This window comes from Phaethon lepturus, unplaced genomic scaffold (assembly GCF_000687285.1).
Source record: "Phaethon lepturus isolate BGI_N335 unplaced genomic scaffold, ASM68728v1 scaffold716, whole genome shotgun sequence".
NCBI lineage: Eukaryota > Metazoa > Chordata > Aves > Phaethontiformes > Phaethontidae > Phaethon > Phaethon lepturus.
The window spans coordinates 64,773-78,847 of NW_010545345.1; the positions used below are offsets into that span (position 1 = coordinate 64,773).

Consider the following 14,075-nt stretch of genomic DNA (forward strand, 5'->3'; position numbering starts at 1 on the left):
CAGCACCATGATCTAATTACACCTGCTTGATGCATGGAGGTTCAACCAGAAGACCTCCAGAGGTCCTGTGCAAACCAAGTTAGTCAATAATCCTATGTAATTACAGATAACATCCCAAGAAATAAGACATTAAAAAGACAAGGCTGTTCCACCAGTAAAATCTATTGGTTTTAACTGAGGCAAACATTCTGCCTTAAGATCAGTTACATAAACCCAAAATTAAGTTTCTAACTTGCGCATTGAACTATGTAATACAAAAATCCTGTTTAAAATGATGGCAAAAGCAGCATGGTCCAAAGTCATAAAATAAATCCAGAAAATAGTATTTTCTATAATTAATCTTAATTCCTCCACCAGCTTAGTATAGTCTTAGAAACATCAATTCTTTCTCGCTTACATCAATCATTTTCTACCTCAGAAAAAGCAAGTAACAGTGAACTGAACTTGTTCTTCCTATTGAACTAAGAAAGTATTCCTGAACTGTAAAACTAACGATTCCGCTAAAGTTGAAACTATATTAACTACGAAAATCAACAAAACAAGAACCTCTTACATAAAAGCCATAGTCACTGACAAAAAGCTCTTAAATGTGTTACACATCGTATTTGTTCACTGAGAATTACCATTTTTTAGATTTTTTTCTTTTTATATGACACAACACTAGGAGATAGGAAGAAAAGAGAAACTGAAATGGCAGCAATTTTTTCTGCTATTTGATCATTGTATTAGAAAAGACTCATGCTACATCAACTAGAAATAAAATATGATTTGTTCTGTCTGGTAAATAAAAACTGACAAAGGCAGATTTTTTTTCCCCCCATCACCCAACATACAATTACTCTCCACTAATAATGGCTTATAACTTAAAGGTAACTTAAATAATTGAGAACTATGGAAAAACATTTTCACTTTGTCTGCTTCTAGATAAACACTAGAAAAAAAAATATTGTGGAATATATTCAAGTCTAATTGTGTATTGGCATGTAGGCCTGTAACAAAGGACTTGCCAAACAGAGCTAGGCTTTGTTAAAAACAGCAAACAAAATCCATGTCTAACACAGAAGATGTAGTAGTGAGCCATAATACATCCTCGAAGAAAAGTAATACGAATATATGCTATACAAACACAGAAACAGCACCCATCAAAATAACATAGGAAAACAGTAGTGAAGATGGTCTTGCAGACAAAATAAGGAAGCATAACATAACATAGTACAAGACCTAAGCTAAATATATTACAATTTTTTTTTTTTCAATTTTCAAGCACTTTACGAATACTGGGTAGGTAATTTGATTTGGTAGCAGATAAAGGCTTTTTCTTTTCTTCTTCTAACAAATTCTTGTTTTCAATGGCAAGAGCTGCAACTCATTGGTATGAGATGACAGCAAGCAATACATTCATGAAGACCACTACCTCAACCAATGAAATTGAAACACAATGAATGATAACAGCTTGGCAGCCTTCATTCTAATGAGAAAAATACGAAGCGCTCTATCATTCAAATCAAAAGCCAACAGGCAGCAAATATGGAGGTAAAAAAAACAGACATAAAAACTTCACCTTAAATCTACTTTAGATATGCTTCAAGTTGCAAATGGTATTTTAGGCAGGGATGAAGTTCCACAGGGAGCAATGGTATCAAGGTAAAAATTATGCAAAAAAGAAAGAAAAAAAGAAAATTAAAGAAAACAAAGAAAGGAAAAGGTGGGTTTCTCTTATGGATGGATGCCAAAGCAATCATTTAAATTATCTTGATAATTTCTAAATAAAACAATACAAATTTAATCCCATTTTTCCATTCTAAAATAGAAGAACTAAGAAAAAGTCACAGAGAAAAGAGATTACAGAACAATGTACAGGAAAGGATTTCTGAGAAAAGAAGTTAAGACTATTTAGGAAAACAGATCGACTAGCAGAGTTTGCAAACAACTAGACACAGTTATCTAGGAGAGATAAAGACACAGTGTACTTTTAGCAACTTTCTGAACCTGAGCGTTTGAAGGACAGACGCCTAAATACTATTATCTTTTTCTAGGTCAGCAAGAACTCTGGTAGTTGGTGCCTTAAAGTTAGCACTGTCTGGGAAACATGGTGTTCTCATTTTGTACTAAACTTAATTTCATGATAGATAACAACACTACTGCACAGGAAATATTCTCCTAACTCTTCATTTTTTGTGATTAGCGGAGGGTGGGGGAGTTGGGGAAAAATCCATATGACATTCAAGAAAAATCTCTGACAAAAAGAACTTTCATCTTAAAGAACAACTGAAACATGTCCACGGTCCTAAAGGCTACAAACAAAATCAGGTACTCCTAGTCTTGATTCTGTCAAGCTCTTAAAAGAAATAAGAACCATATACAGTCAATGCATTCATTCTGCAAGTTTCACTGGCATGGAAATCATAACCAAAACATTTCCTTAATGCACTAGAACTTGCAGAGTTGCAAGTCTTGCCTAAACTACATCATAAGTTTTTAAACCAAATTAATTACTCAATGCCGGCATTACAGTTAATATTTCTCAGGCAGCCACTTCCAGGTGATCAATGTTTATAAGCTCAAAGTGTATGAAAGCAGTTTCTTTACAAAATCTGTGCTTAACTGATTTGCTATAACCTTTGAACCATACATTAGTTTAAACAGTTATGAGTATATCACACCTTCTTACATATAGATGAGGCTAAATGGTACACCAGAAACCACAAGCATGTTCTTATCACAGTACATTAACAGAAGTAAGGAAGTTAACAACTCTAAGACTATGAAGTATTTATACATGTATAGGTCCTTTCCACTGGGAACAATCTGATTTTTAAAAACCTATTTATAGTTTTGAGATTATCAAGAAAGCAAGAGCAGTAGATCAAGCCAGTTGACAGGAGCAAGATAGTAAGAAAGTATATTATGGAGCAAGAGTGCGGGCAGTCAAGTTGCCATTTGCTAGAACTACAACAGTAGGTATTCCTAGCTGCTGAAATTAAGATGGTTGTATTACTACTGCTACTTCACTGTCTGTTTGTGTGCTTCTAATACTATTTATGAGACATAAGCAACAAATAGAAGCTCCTAGCTTTAGGACACGACCAGAAAAATTTCACGTAAAGGACATGTAACAGGGAATGCTGCAACGGTGGAAAATCCCGGAGTGGTAAGTTCCAGTGTGAAAGTTCAAGTTCACCTGAAATTAAAACTGATTGTAGACCAAGAATTCAGTCCTAAGGTTTTTCTGACTTTGAAGATGCATGTGCAGATTAGCCAGAAGTCTCCTGTCATTCACTGGTGCTAAGATAGGAAGCCTAAAATACAGCTCCTAGCTGAACACTTGAAAGAAATGATGGAAGAGTGGTAAGGTTACCTTACACATGAACTAAACTGAAAGAAGAGAGGAAGACAAGAAGGAGTAGTCAGTCATCACTGTACATGACAACAACAAAACTGGGAATGGCTAGCAAGTATGAAATAAGAATATATGACTCCTCAAAATGGAGGTGAAAGCTTACTTACAGAAATGAAGCAATAAGCAATGTGTAAAACACCTCCCTTCTCCCACACTTACCCGACTACCTCAACAGCATCATTAAGATAGGGATCAACTATCATCTCCTTTGAAACGTTCCAATCTCCATCCGCAGCGATGATGCCAATGTTCCTTAGACCCAGTCTGTCCAAAGATTCTCGAAGTACCTTAGTAACAGACAACACCACTTAAAGTACAGCCTTCATCAACCAGGCAACATGAAAATTTAAGACTGAAAACAATTTAAGAACTATAGGAGTTGTCGATGAAAGCATTTGTCTTCAGACCAAGACAGGTAAGAAAAGTTCTCACTTCTCAAAGGAAAGCCATAATGAGAACTAAGACAAAGTAAGTAAGTACTACTTACTTACATGGTAAGTATTTTTAACACTGAAGCATTATCTATGACATTCAGATAGCCATTACACAAAAATGGGCTTCTTATCACTTTTAACACCCCATGTGCAGACATGTACTCCACTCAGACACTCTCAACATACCGCTTCAATCCATTGCACGCATGTAATTCATTACATATGAGTAATGGATTTTGCATAAAGTAGTCATGTTAAGTTGATCTAAAAATGATGAATGGCTGGAATTTGGAAGTGGACATACCTCCACAAGTGATCAGAAGTGAAAGTTAACCTGGCCCAAAAAAAGTATATTGATGAAACAGGGATTGAAGTTTTAAAATAGAAAAGACCTCATAACCATGCTGCTCTCTACAAGAACAGAAACCTTTGCCAAACATCTGTCTTTTTCAAGAGAAGAGCACCTAAGCATTCTTTTTGTAGGCTATTTTACCGAACAAAAAAATCTTTGATCTTTTAAGTGTCTAATATTTAAGTTTACCCACTACTTGGCTCTCATATTTCTCACTAATTTTCAGGAACCTAACACATAAAACTGGAATTGCATATTTACACTGAAACTGAAGGCAGTCAACTTTGAATTCAAACATACCAGCAGAAAGAATTCCTACTCTGTCTTTCCAGTTTCTCCTTACTATTTCACTGTCAAAGATGATAAACTTCTCCCATCTGCCTGTGGAACTTCTTAGACAAAATATACCCAGCTCTAACAGTTAAGAATGAACCAGTGAACCAGGCTTATACAGGGCTAGTTTTATACAAGCATGTTTTATCTGAATACTCAATAAAAAAAAAAAAATTAAAAGTGTTTTCAGCAGTTTCCACATACAGTTGCACCTGAAAAAGGACATCAGTCCACAGTCTAAAATCCTGTCTTCAGTCTTGATACAGAGGAGTGATGTACTATGTGCTGTATGTATACATGCATAAGAACGATTCTTTACAACTGTTTGAAGATCAATAGCCACGAATTCTTAAATAATTTCTTGTAATAGCCCTCCAGCAATGTGAAGAAGAATAGGGAGCATTTCTACTTTGACATGTAGTGAAATAAGGATGCAAAGCAAAGTCCAAGTGTTTGTGACAATGAAAGCCTAGATCTAAAGGACATAAAACTTAAGAAGAAAAGCAGCAATGAAGTTCTGTTCAGATGCTTTAAGCCTTTGAAGCATGAAGTTTACCAGAAGAAAAATTCATAATGGTAGAAATACTTACAGTAGGGTCCTTGCAATTTAAAGCTTTCTAGCTAGCTAGACATTTGGAAAAATGGCCTAACTACAGAGATAGTTCAGAAGAACAAAATGATGAGAAAGGTTGCAAAACTTCCATGTTGAAAGATAAGTACCAAGGACACAGAACTGTAGACACTCAAAATGCACTCTGTAATAACACACAGAATGGTTTCCCCACACCCAGTATTCATGTTTACATACAGATACTCCTTAAATTTTAGGGTTAGTTTAAGATGACAGTATTTAAAAATACAATTGGAAGAACAGGATCTTCTTGAATAAGAATTTATAAGGAATAGAATCATCATTACTTTTTTCATTGTTTTTCTTCTTAATAAGAAACAAAACTAACGCTTAAGTGGATGAAGTAACTAAAACAACTTCTTAAAACAAAAAATGTAGATAAGCTCTTGGTTTTCTTGTTATGTCATGTATTTGTCAGACATTACACAAAATGTTTGGTGTGCAACACCACACTTCAGTAAATACACCTTTTTCGAAATGGCAGACTGCAAATAAAACTATCATGCTGACTAGAGAATAGACGTCACGCAACATTGCAAAGTCTAAGAGAATGAATGGTAAAATAGGTGTTAAATAAAAAGCTTATATCAATTAACATGCAGTGGAGGGAAGGCTGACACTTTTCAGTAAATATTTGGGTGATTTTAAGACCAAATTTTAAACTAAACACTAGTTTAGCTCTAGAAGCAAAAGCTTAGTCCCAATACAACAGCATTTAAAAAGCTAACAAGTAGAATGACGCACCTATACTCGACAGTTTGTTCTCCACATAAGGAAACCAAGACAAACAGATGAGAAAGTCTCCAGGTGACATGAGATAGGACTGAGAAAAATAGAACATTTCTATTTCTTACAAGACATACAGAAAGCCAGAAAACCATTTAAAAAGAGCCAATCAGTGATATAGTGAAACAAAATTAGTATTTTATTTATAGTAGGATCTGCCTTCTCTCTCTGATGATTCTTTTACAAAGGGTTCAGTCTCATAGGCATTCCATGCAACGTAACATCTAGTCAGTGAAGAAATAAAGCTTGCAGCTCAAAAACACCAAAATCCTCACTGTTTATCTTCCATCTGACTTCGTACTGCTTTACTCCAGCCTGCAAACACGCGTTTTCAGTTCTGTTTGGTTTTGCTTCTATAACATACATACTGAGTAACTAGAGATTTCTACTTGCTGTCCATACACACTGTCCTGGTTTCAGCCAGGGTAGAGTTAATTTTCTTCATAGAAGCTAGAGTGAGACTATGTTTTGGATTTGGGATGAGAAAATGTTGATAACGTGCTGATGTTTTGAGCTGTTGCTAAGTAGTAAAGGGCAGTCCAGCTTCTTGTGCTGGCCTGCTAACAAGGCTGGGGGTGCACGGGAAGTTGGGAGGGGGCACAGCCAGGACAGCTGACCCAGGCTGGCCGCAGGGATATTCCCTACCATACGATGTCATGCTCAGTATATAAAGCTGGGGTGAAGAAGAAGGAAGGGATGGAGGGATGTTGGGAGTTGTGGCATCTGTCTTCCCAAGAAATCATTACCCGTGATGCAGCCCTGCTTCCCTGGAGATGGCTGAACACCTGCCTGCCCATGGGGAGCGGCGAATGAATTCCTTGTTTTGCTTTGCTTGCGTGCGCGGCTTTTGCTTTACTTTAATATTAAACTGTCTTTATCTCAAACCATGAGTTTCCTCGCTTTTACTCTTCCAATTCTCTCTCCCGTCCCACCGTGGGGGAACGAGTGAGCGGCTGTGTGGGGCTTAGTTGCCGGCTGGGGCTAAACCACGACACACACGTTTCCCCCTCCTCCCCTCCCAGCATAACTTACCTATGATTAGGATTACGCTTTAGGTGACTACTAGTATCCTTATTGATTTAGCCTATACCTGATTAGTGAACCACTCTTCTTTTTGAAAAAGAAAAGCCTGGAACCCACATTGCCTGAGGCTAACTATAACAGCAAACTTCTAGTTGCTGACAGGTTTTTGTAATAAAAAGAGCACTCTATGAACTCACTTCCTAGCTTTAAAAAGAAGTCCAGCTATGGTTTGTGCTGAACACACATTGGGATGGGATATTTTACGAGGATTCTAAGCATACCCACTGAACAAGTTTAGACAAGGATTTAACTAGCTTCACTTGCAAAGTCTGAAACATCTGCACATCCACCAGTGTTTGTTACTTAACATGCCCCAAAAAACAAGACACCTTGACACAGGTACCAAGATATCCTGCTGTGTCACACTTCAGTGTATTTCTGTTTTCTCTGGAAGGGATTTTTTAAGTCACTTGAAAACTCTACTGCCAAACCTGCATCTAAAAGGAACTAATGGTCTAGCAGCCTACAAAAGTGAGAGTCTAGAAAATACCTCTAATGAAATTAGTTGTGGAGTAAAGTATACATAATAGAATTTGGTCTAAGGTGTGATAAGACTTGTAAACTAAGTTACTGTGTTGGAGTGGACCCAGCAAATCAGTTTAACATATTTGTTAACAAGAAACCCATAAAGCTTGATATAAGGTATTCCTCTTTCTTTGTACAAGGTATATGACCAGCGCAGAGTTTCTGCCAGTGCTTCCTGTCCTCCTTCAGCCAAAGCACTGCACAAGTCATAGGAAACAACTATAAGGGTATATCTAATTCTACATTCTAGGAAATAACAGTTTTAAAAAGAAATGTTTTTTAGGAGAGCATTCTCAGTTTTCAGGAGTAGGCAGAATTTTACAGGTGCCAGCCACATGAAAAATACTTAAAGATACTTTTTTGCTCATATTACAATGTCAATTTTAACTGTTGTATGCCATTAGTAGGCACTAATTGACTGATTTTAAGCAGATGGGATCCAATCTCTGCTGAGTTCTGAAAAAAAACATCAGTTTTTCTACACACTCAATTTAACTCTTACTTGCTTTTAAGGAGAGCTAATGCTATTGCTTTGAAGCAGCAACAAGCAAACGCACAAAGCAGAAGCTCGTACCTAAGATTCCACTTCAACATAACAGACAGAAGTAAGTTTTCAAAGGGCAGGGGGGCAGCAGGGGCAGGGGAGCAGTAAGAGATATTAGAGACATCTCAAGACTGGTTATGTAAAATACTGTGTTCTTCCAACTCTTTTAAAACAGCAGGTACTGAATTTTGCAGAGTCAAAAACACAGCACCTTTATTAGGTTTTCTGATTTACCTTTTCCATAAAATAAGAACCTGAAGTTTTATTGCAATAGTTTAAGGGTATTATATCCACTGGAACTTTACTACAGAATTTTAAATGATTCTAGATCTTGGACTTACAACTGTATCGAAGCCAATACAAAGATGATGAATTTGTAGGGGTTCAGTAGCATCAACTGGAGCTTCCATTAAAATGTAGAGGTCCTAAACATTCAGCATACACTGACACACTTAAAAGTTCAAAATAACAGTTTCAGACACACCAAAAAAAAAAAAAAAATCTAGAGATCTGATCCTGCTAGCATTCCATGTCCACAACTACAAGAAACCAAGTTCAGTAAGTGAAGTAGTTGCAGGATTAAGGTCCCTTTTTTAGGCAAATTCAGACTAGCTAATTGTTTACATACGATAACAAAGACAAACATTTCACTTCAGAGAAATAAGAAAAAATACATACCTTAATATATTTGCTACTAAATGCCCTTTCATTCCATACCTGTAAAGGAAAAGTAAAAAGCCATTTAGAAAAATCAGGGTATGTCAATGCATAATGAAAGATTTTATTTATGTATATGATGTGTGTGTGTGTATATATATATAAAAGATTATACCATCCATTAATGAACTCCATGGTTTCAGTTTGCTAGAGGAAAATGCTCTGGTTGGTTTTGTTATCAGCTCTTCAGGGGAAAATTCTGTATGAAAGTTCAAAGTAGCTGCTTGTTTATCCTTATCTAAGGTCTACTGATTGCCTTCTTGCTAAAAAAATCTCTAGAACTGCTACCTCCATAGGGCTCAAGCAGTGTCACACATAACATTATTACCAATGGGTCTAACAGTTTCTTGGAAGTCATTGAGAAATACATTGTGGCTGCAAGGTGCGGTCCTAATGAAGGGCCCTGTTGCCATACACTGACATAGGAGAGCTAGAATAAGTTACATATTGAACAACAGCCTACAGTTTCAGGGGGTTATTCAATGACACAGTGCTTTCTAATTTACACAGGACTATTATCGATACTTGAACACGAGAGAGATCCAGCATAGTTTAAGTAAACACACACCAAATAATCTCATTTCTGTTGCTCTGGATTTTCCATCTTTTATAAAAGAGTCTTTAAGCTAAACACAATTCAAAATCCAAAAGTGGGAATGCTGGTCTTCCTCTCTGCCAAATACCCTGCCCAATAAAATGCACGGTCAGAAACCTCCTTCCTTTTTCTAACTGCAACGTGAACACTACAATTCACATTCACCAGTAAAAGTAAAAGTACCCCTTGTAGCTGTAGGTTACCCAAATATGTACAAGCAGACAGTTTCTTGCAGGTGGGATATGTCCATTTGATTTTGATATTTCTAGATCTTACCATTAGTGCTAATATGTGACTTCAGAAAGGAGCCAATCAAAAAGTTACTTCCTGAAAAGCTCATTTCAACATAAAGCAAATAATGATATACAACACGCGCTATAAACCAAAAGAGCAGGAAAGGCTAACAATGTCGAAACAAAACTGCATTAAAATTGTTTTGACAGTTCCTGAGCCTTCACAGACCTCACTGCTTTCCTGTATTTCAGATTATACCCACAAAGAAAACAGACAATACGCAATGTCACCGCATTGCCTGCGGAAGCAGAAATTTCCTTTTCTTAGAAGTATAGAATTTAGAAGCCAATCACTGAAGTAACAACACAGAAGCCAGACGTTACTTGAATAAGTCAAGTGCAGAACTTACTTTCTACTCTAAGAGCATAGCAAGGAGAAAAATTTAACAGCAGTTGTTATCACCATCCCCCCAGTTGAATTGCTGAAGAATCACTGTGTTACCCAAACTGCAAGACTGACACAGCTGAAGTAAGTAAGCAACATCAAGTGGGGAGCATTCCAGAGGAGATATACTTCAGATATACCTTCCCACATTACAGCAGAAAGGTCGGTCTTCCTTTGAGGGATGGGAACCATAGCTTCAGCTTTGCTCTGGACTGCTGAAGTGATTTTCAGCTTTTCTGCAGTTAAACAACTGTCTCATAGCAAAACACTTAAAAGTCAAAAATAAGTGTTTCAGTAAGTATAGGACTGATTTGAGAGGAATCCTAGCCACACATTTTCTTAATTGGAAGAAAAAAGAAAAAGTTGAATCTCAGTCAAATAATGCACTTGAAAATTGGCTTTCCAGATTATCTGCTTCTCTCTCTCATCTCCAAATTATGACATTTTTCTTAGACATTCATTCACTACTTCCTTATATTGCACTGTGACACAATAAAGTAGTTACAATGTACTGTAACACGTGCACCTTCAGCTACTATAAATAATGCAGGTAAAAATAGAAGTTGTAGAGGACTGCCCTTCTACAAAGCAGCAACCATATTTTATGCCAAAAAGTCATGTTAGCTGACTCTCCCGAACTCTTTCTTAACAAATGGTTTTTGTTAGATGGTAACTGCTGAAACCCAAGCAGATCATGCAAAGCAGAAAATGACAAGCCCAAGACTCAAAGTGATTTCAGAATTCTCAAATTCTCTGATAACTTTGTACTACAATTGGGAAAGCAGAAGCCTAGCCATTTTACACTGGTTCTGCTTAAATGGCCATTACTGCAGAAAAACTGTAAACCAACTTCTGCCTTTCCCCTTGCAACAGAAAAGCAAAAGCTGCAATTACAAACCAATTTACCTTCCCATTCCCCTCCTCCAGTAATCAACAGAGAGACAAGACCAAGATCTTAGGAATGAAGACAGATAAAATATACAGGAGATTTTGCTTTACTGACCCCAACATAATCTATATCTAAATCATGATACTGTTTAGCTCCCAGTATCCAAGAAACAATATAGTAAGCAGTGACATCTGGATAGTCATAGGGCCAGTTTTCACCCTTCCCTATCCATGCCGGAAATGTCCAAGGTAATCCTGGAAAGAGAAAAAAAAAACAAATTAGTAAGATAAGTGGTTGGTCTATATTACTCGGTGAGCTTCAATAGCAAGCTGTAATTTTTTCTGCCTAAAACATAGGAACAGATACACACTTCACATTCACATAGTTCCAGTGAAGGCAATGAAACGTAACTTATTTAACTGGAGAGTATGCTGTAATATAAACTGTGATTAAACATACTAATAGCTGCCTTTTTTTTTTTTTTTAAAGCTAGAAAACCTTCATTACTAGAGAAGAATTACATGCAGTCTTTCAATTGTGTGGTATTAGCTCCAACAGGTTTAAAATTCCAAAGATTTTAGGATAAAAATTGACAGTTATAGACAAGGGATCAATACTGAACACTAAAAATTGTTAATCTCCTGAATATGAATTTCAGAAGAAGTGATGATCTGATCATAATAGAGGAAGAAAGACTAGGATCACGAAAAAGCATTTCTGAGTCTCAGCTGTTTACTGGATCTTGCAGTAAATAAGAACAACGAATTAACCTAACCAGATCCTGCTGTTTTCAGCTGACTTTGTATAAGGCACCATAGGCTAATTCAAAGGCAAACCCTCCTTCCTTTGTTAAGAGCTTGATCTGACTGAAGATGGAGGTTATTAATAATCACAATTAGTCATAGATGGTAAGCTGACTGCTTGTCACAGTGCCTAACAGAACATGACTGGCAAATCCTGCACCCAGTCATGCCTTGTGGCTGGATATGGCAAAACCTGATCCCTGAAAGAGGCAGGGATTAGGTACTTTTTAACTGATAGACTTCTTTCCTTGTTTCATGCAAAATACATTTTATGAAGTGTTTTGATTAACATCTAGGGTTCCAGATTTGTACTGTCACAGCACATGTACAACCCACAATCAAAACAGGGAGACAGGGAAGTCCTCTTACAACTCAACTACATACATAAGACAAACAAATCAGAAGACAAGAACCACTATCACAGGGAGGGGGAGATGGGTTTGTAGTAAGAACATACAGTTGAACTTAGCATACACATAGTGCATGTAAGATTTACAGATTTATACTTCCTGTAAGTTTACTTTCTCACTCCCAATTTTTTTACCCTGTTATTCAGAAATTCAGCTCTCACGATAAATCATGTATGTTCATTGCTGTGATACAGTCTAAGCACTAATGTTACTTGATAAAAGCAAATGATTAAAGAGTCATTTCTTATTCTATGCTACTTGTTAGATGCATTCTTGCATTATGTAACAAAGTAAAAAACATTACGTGAAGCATCAAGGCAAGCTTACTAAATACTAGAGATTCTATTTTGTCTACTGCAACATCAAAACATCTGCCCATTAAAATTAATATGCTAATTAAGGGTCACATATGTCATTTAGTTAGGACAAAAAAAACATTTAAATCCTAGAGCTTGAAGCAATTTACCAATTAGTTTAATTTTGGGGTTCCTCTTTTTAGCTTCTTTCATCAGCCACCATTCATAGCCCCGGAAGTAGTTCTCATCATCTTCATAATGCATATGGGAGGGTTCAGTACCATCTGGGAAGGAAAGAGACAGGTAGCTCACAATTATCTTCTGTGTCATAAGCTGTTACACATTACAAAGTTCTCTGGATCGCTCATTGCCATAGTATGTAAGCACATATCTCCAATATGGTTCACACGTTCTTCAGTATGTATTTCAAAGCAAAATGAGGATTTGGGAGGGAACATGCAAGACTTGCCACCCTTCATTCTTACCATATTAACCTAGTCAGTATAAATTTAATAATATTTATTTTTAAGGGGCTATGCCTGCTTTTAACATCAGAATATAATTAACTGTTCAGCATTTTCTACCTCTAGCTATAATACTAAATCTATATTCATTATTATCTTGATCCCAACAACCAGCAGGAAAATTATAGCATTAAGATCGGGGGGGGAGGGAACGACACGACTTTTAAAAAGCAGTTTGTATCGAAACCAAAAGGCAAACAAAAGAAGGTTAGAGTTTGTCCAGGGAGAGAAAAGAGAGAAAAGAACTGCCATGAAGTTTTTCAGTGACAGGAAAGAGATTTTTTTTTTTTTTTTTAATAGTAAAAGATCTAATTTATAATTTCCATGGTGTTCCATGACTGCAGGAAGAGCTTTTCGAATTGAAGGCTATGCACTGAATTCCCTCAGGCAAAGGTAAACAAACTAGAAAGGTGCAAAAGAATCAGTGTTCCATGGGAAGTCATTACACACAAAAGTCAATTAATAACTCATGCATGCAACTGCAACAATTACTTATGCTAAACTATATGCCTAATTGTTCCAGAGATCTCTTCTGATGAGACTTTTTTTATTAAAGTCTGCTGAAACAGCACATTTCATTACAGAAAATAGGATTTTTTTTTTTTTACCTTACTAACACTTAACTACTTGGAAGTTCTATTTGTCAGAGACATAGAATAACAATTAGATTCCAAACTTTGACTCCTGATGACATCTCTGAGGTCAGAATAGGAACTGCAGTCCAATGTGTTAAGACATATGGATCTTGCTGTTCTTCTAAAATCTAGAAAGCCATTACACAAGTATGTAACGTTCTCCTTAGCCAGCGGCAAGTGTTTGAAGAGAAGGTCTGTGCGTGCATGAAGATGACTCCATTCTCCTCTAACCAGCAATTTATTGACCAAATATGGAGCTCTTAAACCTGGCATAACTAACACTTTTCACTATGTTAATCTTTCTTAAGTAAACCAAAAAAATGAAAAGCAGTATCTAATTACAAAAACACAGACATTTAAATATATATATAAAATGCTACAAAGACAGATGCTCTGCTTTCTGTATACAGAAATATTAATATATTGTTATATCTATATAA

General features: G+C 36.4%; 1 protein-coding gene across 1 annotated transcript in view; it reads right to left on the reverse strand.

The window, feature by feature from the left end:
• GALC (galactosylceramidase) overlaps window positions 1-12,760 on the reverse strand; it is a gene marked incomplete at its 5' end in the record, with an annotated part of 32,154 nt that extends 19,394 nt beyond the window's left edge. Inside the window, 4 exons of the mRNA XM_010288905.1 lie at window positions 3,560-3,687; window positions 8,767-8,805; window positions 11,082-11,221; window positions 12,647-12,760. Coding sequence (XP_010287207.1) covers window positions 3,560-3,687; window positions 8,767-8,805; window positions 11,082-11,221; window positions 12,647-12,760 — 421 coding nt within the window. The remainder of the gene's footprint in view (window positions 1-3,559; window positions 3,688-8,766; window positions 8,806-11,081; window positions 11,222-12,646) is intronic.
• Window positions 12,761-14,075: the final 1,315 nt, after the last annotated feature.